Below are 10557 nucleotides of genomic sequence, written 5' to 3'. Positions count from 1 at the left end.
CAGTTGATTAACACTGCAGTGTTAATCAACTGGGACCAAGAATAAGATGAGATAAGATAAGATAAGACTTTATTGACCCCACGGAGGCAAAATTTGTGCTGTGTTTCGTTGTTCTTGTAACATTGACAATTATTAAATCTATTCTATTCAATAGGGGGGTCATGTCAGTAAAACACAAGTATAGATGTATAAAAAGGAGGCAGAGGTTTTATAATACCTTTTAAAAACCATTTTCTTTCAAACTGACCTGGTTTTAATTTTCATTTGTTTTAAAGACAGTATTTAACTCTTTGTACTCTTAAACTCTTTAACTCTTTACTCAAGATATGAAAGTAAAGATCTGGAGAAAGAGACAGTAGCCACACTTTGTTAGCAATTACAACAATCAGACATTTAGTTATTGTATTTTTTCTTTTATTAAACAGATTTCAGTCATATCACAGTAATCCCTGGATTAACTAGTGGGAAGTGACCAATTATGCTGGAACACATAGCAGGATGTTTTAACAAAACATGACAAAGGCATGCTATGGAAGAGATCCAGAGATGATTAAATTCAGAATAGTGTATAAATGCACTAGTCACACACACCATGCTTCCACATCATGCTAATTATAGAGTTCCACAGGGTTCTGTGCTAAGACCAATTCTGCTTACATTATACATGCTTTCCTCCAGCCTATGTTATCTGCTTTAAGGTACACATTTGAGAAAGAGGGAGGACATACAGGCAGGGATCCAAGTGACCACACTTTATTTACAGTGAAAGTTTAAAGGTCCAATCTCTTCCAGGCTTAAATCCAGAAAATGTCAATTTTCCCCCAGAATCCACACCAGATTTTGCTCATCACTTTGTGTCTCATAATCTTTAGGGATGGGAATCTTGAAACAGTTGTTTCAAGACTGTGTTGAGCTTCTTAAGCTCATATGTTTCAAAACACTGCACGGAAGCATGGTTCAACACACCAGGTCACATGACCATGACTTAACAAAGTTTTGATGTGTTTCACTTCAGTTTCAAGAGGTGGTCGAGGAGGTAAGACTCACCTCAACCTCGTAGTGTGTGGAGCAGCGGCTCCCCATAGAGAGCATTTTTCACCTGCACAAATGCCGCCTGGCACTGATCCATCCATGAGACCAGATCTAGGTCAGGCCCACGAACCCAGGCATGAACTGATCATAGTACCCAGGCAGCTCCATGGACTGCCTCACTTCCTTTTTTGTCTTGGGGTGTGTGCGGGATGCAATGGCGGCTTACTTCTCCATCTGTAGACACACCTGCCCTCCCTCCAAGTGGAATCCCAGATACCGTACCTCCCTCTATCCAACTGCACACTTCTTTAGTTTGGCCTTGAGGTCTGCCTGCCTGCTTTAGGGACTCCAGAACCACGGCCACCCGCTGCACATGGTCTGCCGAGGTGTTACTGTGCAGGATCACATCATCGAGGTAGGTCTCAGCATATGCAGCATGCAGCCACAGCACCCGGTCCATGAGGCTCTGGAAGGTAACTGAAATGAGCCAAATTGGTACAAACCGTCAGGGTAGAGAAGTGTCTCCTCCCCAGAGTCAGCGTCCCAAACAGCTGTTCTGCTGCCGTCATTTGGCTGCATGTGATGATCCAGAACTTCTGCCGATGATTTTGGACAGAGAGGCCCAATCTATCCAAAATGGCCCTGCCGATGTCATCGAAGCTCTGCTGTGGGGCTGCCGGCAGGCTCAGAACCTCGGACTGCGCCTCTCCCAACAGCAGCGGTAATAGCTGCAGGCCACTGATATGCCTCTGTGTTGGGCTAAAATAGGGGTCAGCAACCTTTAAGACCCAAAGAGCCATTTGGACCCTGTTTTCACTGAAAAGAAAACACTGGGAGCCGCAAATACTTTTTGACATCTAAAATGAAGAGAACACTGCATACATTGTTTTTTACCTTTATGCTTTGTATAAACCACTATAGTGTGTTGTTTATGAAGTCCACGAAATGCTACAAAGTAAATGAAATTTTATTTATGTAATGAACACATTTTAAACTCTTAAAAAATTTATAGCAAAAAAATCAATTTAAATCAATTAAAAAGCTGAACTTAAATTATCCATGTAGCAAACAAAAACTGATCCTTATATCACATTTGGGCTTTCGGAGCATGTAGAGCCTTAACCTGAATTTTAAAAATAATTGGAAAAAACACTACGCTCCTAAAAAAATGAATAATAAATATTCGCAAAATCTCTGCATGAATATTTATTTTACCTGGTTACCTGGTACCTGTATGGCGGGCGTGGCCTGCAGTGCTGCTGCAGGAGAGGTGGTTGCGCCTGAGCCACACCGCCTTATAGTCTGTGCTCTCTCTGATGTTGTGTTATGTGTCGGGCTGTGTGCCGGAAAGCTGAAGCCAGCTGCATGTGTACAGCAAACATCGTCGGGTCTGCCGTGGTATGTTTACAATGGGACTTCTGCTCCTGAACCTCTGCGCCCAGCGTCTGCAGACTGGGGCTGTACGAAGTCACTTTCATCTTTACGCAGGACTGTGAGCTGTCGTCTGTGAGGCGTGAGTGGTTTTTGTTTTTATCATAGTTCATGGTTGGGAATAGCTGCTCAATTATGTATGCGGATCCGAAGATCGACAATCCACAAATTAGGCATACTGGTAGGCCGCTCTCGTCAGAAGTAAATGCAAACAAATCTGCCCAGACAACATTAAATCTTCTTCAGATATTTTTCTTATCTTACATTTCTCCATAATTTACCTACTTGGGGTTGAAAGTCTCAATAAATGCATTGCATTTTGGCGGGTATATACATATATATATACCGGCTTCCGCGAGTGTGACTTCCGTGAGTTATTTTGATTAAATTGTAATATTATGATGAAAAATAATTTAAAAAATAATTTTATTTTTATATTTCAAGATCATGATAATCTCTGTAATCATGTGAGCCAATGTGTGGACCGACTGCACAAGCAGCCATGAAAATGAGTCTAGCCTCTCCTATTTTCACAGCTCGTCTGACTGTGAGTCCCAGCAGCTCTCAGCTGTTTGAATTAGACTTTGTATCTCTGAGTTGTCAGGACGATGACAGCTCTGCTGGATGGACTCTGAGGAGAAACATAAGCAATAAAGTGATGATTCAATGTGGAAAGAACTTTGGAAGATGGTCTGGATCTACCTGTACGATAAGCTACATGTACACATGGGACAGTGGAGTTTACTGGTGTGAGTCCAGAGAGGGTCCCATCAGTAACATGGTTAACCTGACAGTCACTGGTAAGCTGAGTGTGTGGAGTTAGTGTTGATGAAGCTGTGTGTAAATGGATGAAATGCTGTAGTTTGTCTCTGTGTTGAGGTGGATCAGTGATCCTGCAGAGTCCTGTCCTCCCTGTGATGGAGGGAGATGACGTCACTCTGCTCTGTAAAACAAAGACCACTCCCTCCAACCTCCCAGCTGCTTTCTATAAAGATGGCTCCCTCATCAGGAAGCAGCCTACAGGTCACATGACCATCCAGCATGTTTCCAGGTCTGATGAAGGCCTCTACAAGTGTGACATCAGCGGTCATGGAGAGTCTCCATCCAGCTGGATCACTGTCACAGGTGAGGAGCTTCACACTCATTTCATGTCTTATTTCAGCCACAAGTTTACCTGAATAGATGGGATTCTATCTACAGGTAGACCTGCGACTACAGCCCCGCCCACATCAGCACCTTCACCTTCTACCTCACGCCCCCTGCATTTTGACTTCACACTGCTTCGCTACCTGCTGGTGTTCTGTCCATATTTAATCTCCACTCTTCTTGTTGCATCTTTACATCGACAGAGAGCCACAGGTAACACTGACTCATTCACTGATCAATTATTAAACAATCAATAATCAATGAACTGATGACAGATATCTGTCTATAACTACAACTGTTAACATTTTATAGACTGCATCTGTGTTTCTTTTCTGATTTGCTGACTGCAGGGAACAATCCACCCACCAGTGATCATCCGAGCTCTTGAGGTCGACGGATTGGATGAAGAGGATGTCATCAAAGAGCACTGATTGTAAATTTTATCTAAGATTTTGAGGCTCATTCAAAAACAAAGCCTGTGTACAAATCTGTGTTTAAGCCAGGTGTTCAAATAAATTATGAAATAGGAAAAAAAAAGATTCTAACCCAGAAAATAATGTAATTTAAGTTAAAAACATAAAATAGTAACTGGAAAGGTTCAAGGATTTATCACTTCAAAACACTATTCATCTTGAAGTACTTATGTAAAGACCCGACAAAATGAGCAGCATAGACTGAGTCTTAGGCTACGTCCACACGTACCTGGGTATTTTTGAAAACGCAGCTTTTTCTATGCGTTTGCACCTTTCGTCCACACGTAAACGGCGTTTTTGGTCACTGAAAACTGAGATTTCTAAAAACTCCGGCCAGGGTGGATATTTTCGAAAACTCTGTTTTTGCTATAAAGTGTGGACGAGAAAAACGGAGAAAATGCAGCGTTAAAGGTGTGCGCCTTTTTTGACATCACGTTATTGTTTCGGTGAAATGAATTTCTACAATACTGTTAATTCTACTCTCTGCAGTGTTTAAATGCTTACATACACACAGTTACTGTCCCTCCACACATACGCCTGGGTTCTGCTTCTATTCCCCAGCTTTGTTTACTATTTCCCACCGAGGCTTCTAGACTTCTGATTGGCCAACATTTCTACACGGTGAGGAATATATCGCCACCTGTTGCTTTGGCATGTTCATAGCAGCATTTTCCTTCATTTCTGCATTCACGTGTGGATGGGATTATTTTTTAAAACGTCCGTTTTCAAAAATACCCGTGGACGTAGCCTTAATCTTAACATACCTAGAGTTGTAAACAGAAGTTCATATGCACTCTTCATGGGTAATTTTGAGCTTTTAATAATTTCTTTGACTTATTCATTTTACAGAGTGGAATGATTGAACAAAATACACGTTTAATGACTTGAAAATGAATGGTGAAAAATTGTCAGCACTCATTGGACTGACCAATACTACGTACAGTCCAAGGACTCAGTGATGACAGTAAAGATCTCAGAAGGAAAATTTTAAATTTAAAGAAGTTAGGAAAATCTCTTGGAGAGAGAGAAATGGAGCCACATTCCAAGCTCACCTGCTCTGACACGTTATTTGGATGTGTAATCATGTTTGCCAAGGCCTGGAAAAAACCCCAAACTTTGAGCCTTAGTTGAGAGGAAAAAAGCTAGGCCACAGTCAAGTGAGTTTTACACCACCAAGGGTGCTGACCAAGAAAGAAGCGCCTGATCAAACACATTCAAACTGGACAGAAATGTGCAAAAACAGAACAACAAAGCACAGAACTAGTCCTTCATTTGTAATAAAATGGCATGAGTGGTATTCAGCTAGCATTTAAAAAGGTCCAGTTAGAGAAAATTTCTTGAAGTAAAGGACCAAATGATTATAATGTCTAATTAAAGGAGTAAATACTCTTATGGATCTGCTTGGTCTCTACACTGCACTAAACAATAAGAGGAAACAGAGCCATTCTGAATCCTTCAAAATAAAAACGTTAAAGAAGCATAGAGGCTGGTGCAGATGCTGGATGGACAACTACTGAGTATTAAGGACACTTTAAGGAAAAAAACAGTATTATTGATCAAATCATTCTGATAATCATTTGATCAGTCAGATACATTTGATTATTTTCAAATTGATGTTTCCTGGGTCATTATTTTAATTTGCTGCGGGATGAGACAACATGGTGATATTTACAGGTGGGTAGAGTTGAAATTTTTCATATATATATTACTGTCCGGAGAGTAATGATTCTAACAAATACATACAGTTAATTTATTAATTTTAATTAGTTTATTAATGTTTAGGAAATAAAACCATCCCTATCTTTATTGATTAAATCGATTCAGGTCATTTTTAGATCTCGAGATAAACACGTGTATTTCAATGAACAGAAGCCCCGCCCTCGGCGTCTCTTGCCATGGCAGCGTGTCAACAGCGCTCCATGGAGACGGCGAAACCTGAACCGGGGCTGTTTTTCCGCGTTTCTCCGTGACTTGGACACAGCTACCCGCCTGCAGATGATGGGACGGCCCAGGTACTTCACTCCCTCGGAGGTGGCGGCTCACAACACGGCGGAGGACCTGTGGGTGTCGTTTCTGGGCAAAGTGTACGACCTGAGCCCGCTGATGAGCCAGTACAAAGGTGAGCCGCAGCAGGTAGATTACTGCGTCACCAGTTGAAGACAGGGCAGGCTGAAAAGCACAAAGTGCCTCTGTGAGAAGTCAGAGTCAGTGAGAGTGATTCCTGTTTTTGACTCTTTAGTTACACAACAGGAAAACGAGTTTCCGGAAGTGTCTGTTCCTGCTGCTAATCCACACAGCGAGCAACCAGAAGGAGTTGCACTGTGTGTGAGAGACTTGTGTGTCCGACATGAAGACTCGCAGAGTACAAAGACACAAAATGACAACAAAGGGAAAAAATAAATAAAAAATAATCCCTGAAAACGTGGATCACAGTTTTCCCACTCAGTTCATTGATTTAATCCATAGACTGTATGCAAAAGATGGTGCTTGCTGCATATTGGGGTTCTTCTTCTTCTTCTTCTTCTTCTTCTTCTTCTTCTTCTTCTTATTATTATTATTATTATTATTATTATTATTATTATTATTATTATTATTATTATTATGATGGAGCTCGTGGATGAAATGACACGAGGACCTCAAGTCATTTACTGCAAGAGGCTGCCCTCTGGTGGTCATTTCAGGCATTTCTGCACTGAAGCGTCAAAGACCGATTTTAAAAAAAAAGTGTTTTTGCTTGTAATATTTTAAAGACACAACTAATGATTGACTGTAACATCTAAAGATGAACTAGATCAGCTACTGTTTAAATTATGTGTATAAATACATAAATTAGATTAGATGAAAAAGCCGAAGGTGGGTAAATGACCCAAATAGTTTGAAAGAGAATATTTAAACCGCTTGGATGAATTAACTTTGTGTGGAAGTTAATCTTAATATTTCAAGGCATCCTGTTTCCTCTAATAACTGATCGGACAGTTTTACTCTGAAAAAATTACACTTTTAAGCATTTTGATGCATTCCTATAACTAAAGGTGGAATTTTAGTTTGAAAATCAGAGATTTCATAGCATCCTGTTACCATCCCCTATCTAATACACTTTTATTTTGAAAATGATGAATTCTTTTAACTAACTCTAGGTTTTATTTTGAAAATGTGAGATTTCATAACATTCATTACCTTACCTCACCTAACATTACCTTCCAATTACTAATTGGACACTTTTATTTTGAAAACAAAGACACTTTAAAATAATCTTTCCTTAAAGTTGACTCGCTGCTGGAGCCTCAAGTGGACATTAGAGGAACTGCAGTTTTTGTTCCATCAACACTGGCTTCATGCTTTAGACTCTATGATCAGCTTGTTTTGTTGCTGTTTGAAAGCCTTTGTAATGTTAATTTGAAAGAGTATAAGTAAACATCTGTGTAGTATTTCCTCCTACAGCTTTCTTAAAATGTAAGTGGGTTAAAATCAGACACCACTGTGGGAGTTCTCAGGTGGAGAGTATTAAGAAAGATGGTGTTTATGAGGGTAACATGTGTTTCTGTCTGCAGGTGATGTTCTGCTGTTGCCCATCATGGAGTTTGCAGGGAAGGACATCAGCAGCTGGTTTGACCCCAAAACTGAAGACGTGAGTGCCGATCAAACTTACGTGGACTGGTGTTAGACTGTGCAGAGCTTTTCTACTGTAGCACAGACCCAAGAGTTCATTTTTACTACTTAAGCTACATTTATGTCTTAGATTTTACTTCATCTTTCAACTTTAGGCACTTTCGCACTGCTTGTATGGATGCTTCTGGGACCGTTCAGGGGATCAGTGTCTTGCTGAAGGGCATTACAGCATGCTGGAATCAAACATCCTCCTGAGCCACAGTCACACTCAGTCATCTCCTACACCTGTCATTAAGGGCAGCTTGAGTAATAGTCGTGCATTCCTAATCCTGCTGAAGAGTGTTTTCACCTGAATGTACTCGCCTGTTACTGAGTTCTGATTTGGAGAAAATTGAGATACTGTTGTTTAATCTTCTCTACAGGAAGCTTCACTTGAGGTTTAAGCCCAAGTCACACAGGCCTCGAGCCTCAGTCAGCCCAAATCCTTCCAACCTCGAGCAACTTTCAGGAAAAAAAACACTTTTTCCTAGAGACCTGTGGTTTCCATGGGAGTGCAGACTGCTCTCTAGGCTTGTGTGAGTGGTCAGAATCAGTTTCCAGGTCACATAATTTTCTCGTATAGAAAATATAGAGAAATAAAAATTCTTATCACAGTTCAGCTAAAGATAATCAGACAACATTTTCTGTTGCTTTGTACTTGGACAGTTAAAGTAAACACACTTCACTGTTTTCTCCAGCAGGTTTTGCTTTTACTTCATGAGGATATTTCAGTTCTCTGATCTGGAGTCTGTGGGCAGTGGCCCGCCTCAGACCTGAAACCTGAAACAGCATCTGGTGGTTTTATGCTCCTGTGCTGTCAATGTAAAAAGATAGTAAATTAATTTCCCACCTGTCCTCAGATCCTGAAGTACGTGGACCCTCTGACCTGCTGTGTGGCGTACTACACCCCCAGGGGGCGTTTCCTGCACATCCCCCCCAACGGTCCGCGCTCCGACTGGGACAGCGACATCGGACAGCCGTGGTGGAGAGATAGCCGATACGAGGTGGGGCTGCTGTCCGCTAAAACCAGGTGGATGCGAATCATCAACACGCTGACGTCACAGGAGCAGCGGATGGAGGTGAGCACATCACCTCAGCCAGATGCACTTTGGGTAACTGCGCCTTCATGATGTGGTTAACGGTCACAAAGACGTTTAGCTACAAACACAGTGTGTGTCCTGATGCCCTCAGGTGTGCTCAGAGGAGACTCTGAACGAGATCCTGCAGCGCTACCTGCGATACAACTCGCATGCCCGCAGCTACACCTGGAAATACAACGGCGCCGTCCTGGACATGAACAAGACGCTGAGTGAGAACAATGTCCCAGACAATGACCTCGAGCTCGAACAGCTGCGTCTGGACCGAGACGCATTCACCCCCGCCATCCTCCTCCACTACAACGATGACCTCACCGAGGGCTGACCTCTGACCCTGAACTGTGGACTAGAACATAACAGTTATTTTATTAAAGCTGTGCTAACAGGTGCCTTTTCTAACTGTCGTTTGATGAAAGTTTTCACCAAAGAGAGACCTTAAATTCTCTTTAAAGGCCAATCTGAGCTGCACATTAGCACAGATGGACTCCCACAAAGTCACTGGAGACTCAGTTAGGGTTAGCTGAGGCCCCTGATGGCTAACTGAGCTAAGCAGTTGGCAAATTTTGTGCATCAAGAGGCTGATCCAGAGCCAAACTCTGTTTGGTCTATCTGTCTATATGTTGTTTCCTTGCATTTAACTTAATTTTACATCTTCTTTTACATCTATCAGTTCAGCCCCTCACATCTTTAAACATCTTTAAATATGACGAGATGAATATGAAGAGAAAATGTTGGCCACCCCTGGTTTAAACCTAATTCATTTGCAATTCCTTCAGTGTCCACTCCAGTGAGTCAGGCCCCATAGACTCCCGTGTTAAAATATTCAAGTCTTCAGGTGAAATTAACATGTTTACAACCTTTACAAATAATAGATTTCAGGTAGAATGAGATATATATTAATAACATATAACGTACTACAACTAAAGGCTTAAAAAAGTGGAAGTTAACGTCAGTAAAACACATGTATAGATGTACAACAAGCCTGTAAAAGTCAGACCTGAAGGTTTTTAGCCTCTAGTTGGCGTATCTCTGGATGGCATAACCATCTGAGAACACTGTGAGTAACAAAACCCAGAATGGGGTGTCACAGAGTGTTTTCTTACAGGTCATGGAGTTCCACAGGGCTCTGTTATAGGTCCTTTACTTTTGTTCAGATTTAAATTATAATCTAAATTCACCTGTTTAAATTGTATTAACACTTAAAGTTTCCATTAATGGTAGTGTGGCCTTTTTGCTGCTGTTGGAACATTATGTTTAATGCAAACATGTGACTAAAATTGTACTTGAGACCATCCCCTAAAACCTGGTGAATGTTAATGTGATTATGAATTAATGTCATAGAAAAACGGATCCAGATGGTTTTCCACAGTTTAAGGTGTTTCAATTAAACCATTTAAGGTTTAGATGAACACTGTGTCCCGAGCAGCTCTTGTTTTATATCGAGCTTTGTGTTTATGGTTATCTTGTGTTAAAGTTTAAGACCACATGTCTGTGTTTGTTTGTGATCTTGCATTTACACATAGTTTGAATTTGTGAACACTGTGGTTGATTTTAGGGAAGTTCAGACTGAGGAATGCTTCCCTCCCTGGGAGAAAATGTTTCTGAACAAAAGGGAAATTCTGAGGCTCATTTTACAGAAAATACTAAAATAGGATGTGAGACCAGGAGCTAAATCCTCAAAAATAATTATGATGCGCTTAATAAAACGGGTACTTGCACATAGTTTCTTA

General features: G+C 41.1%; 2 protein-coding genes across 2 annotated transcripts; both read left to right on the top strand.

Annotated features, from left to right (window-relative positions):
* Positions 1 to 2965: 2965 nt before the first annotated feature.
* LOC309703193 (low affinity immunoglobulin gamma Fc region receptor II-like) lies at positions 2966 to 4146 on the top strand (the record flags this gene model as incomplete). Its single annotated transcript, XM_082527905.1, has 4 exons — positions 2966 to 3263; positions 3343 to 3588; positions 3664 to 3822; positions 3960 to 4146. The coding sequence occupies 4 exons, from the start codon at positions 2966 to 2968 to the stop codon at positions 3995 to 3997; spliced, it is 741 nt and encodes a 246-aa protein (XP_082384031.1). The 3' UTR covers positions 3998 to 4146.
* Positions 4147 to 5841: 1695 nt separating this feature from the next.
* Positions 5842 to 10545, top strand: cyb5d1 (cytochrome b5 domain containing 1). The gene is made up of 4 exons (XM_082528596.1): positions 5842 to 6201; positions 7634 to 7710; positions 8591 to 8809; positions 8922 to 10545. Exons 1-4 carry the CDS (start codon positions 6078 to 6080, stop codon positions 9150 to 9152), a joined length of 651 nt encoding a protein of 216 aa, XP_082384722.1. The 5' UTR covers positions 5842 to 6077; the 3' UTR covers positions 9153 to 10545.
* The last annotated feature ends 12 nt before the right edge of the window (positions 10546 to 10557 follow it).

Source organism: Aulonocara stuartgranti (genome assembly GCF_965226115.1).
Source record: "Aulonocara stuartgranti genome assembly, chromosome: 3".
Classification (NCBI taxonomy): domain Eukaryota; kingdom Metazoa; phylum Chordata; class Actinopteri; order Cichliformes; family Cichlidae; genus Aulonocara; species Aulonocara stuartgranti.
The sequence above is the reverse complement of the archived record's forward strand: the minus strand, read 5'-3'. Positions and strand labels throughout refer to the sequence as shown.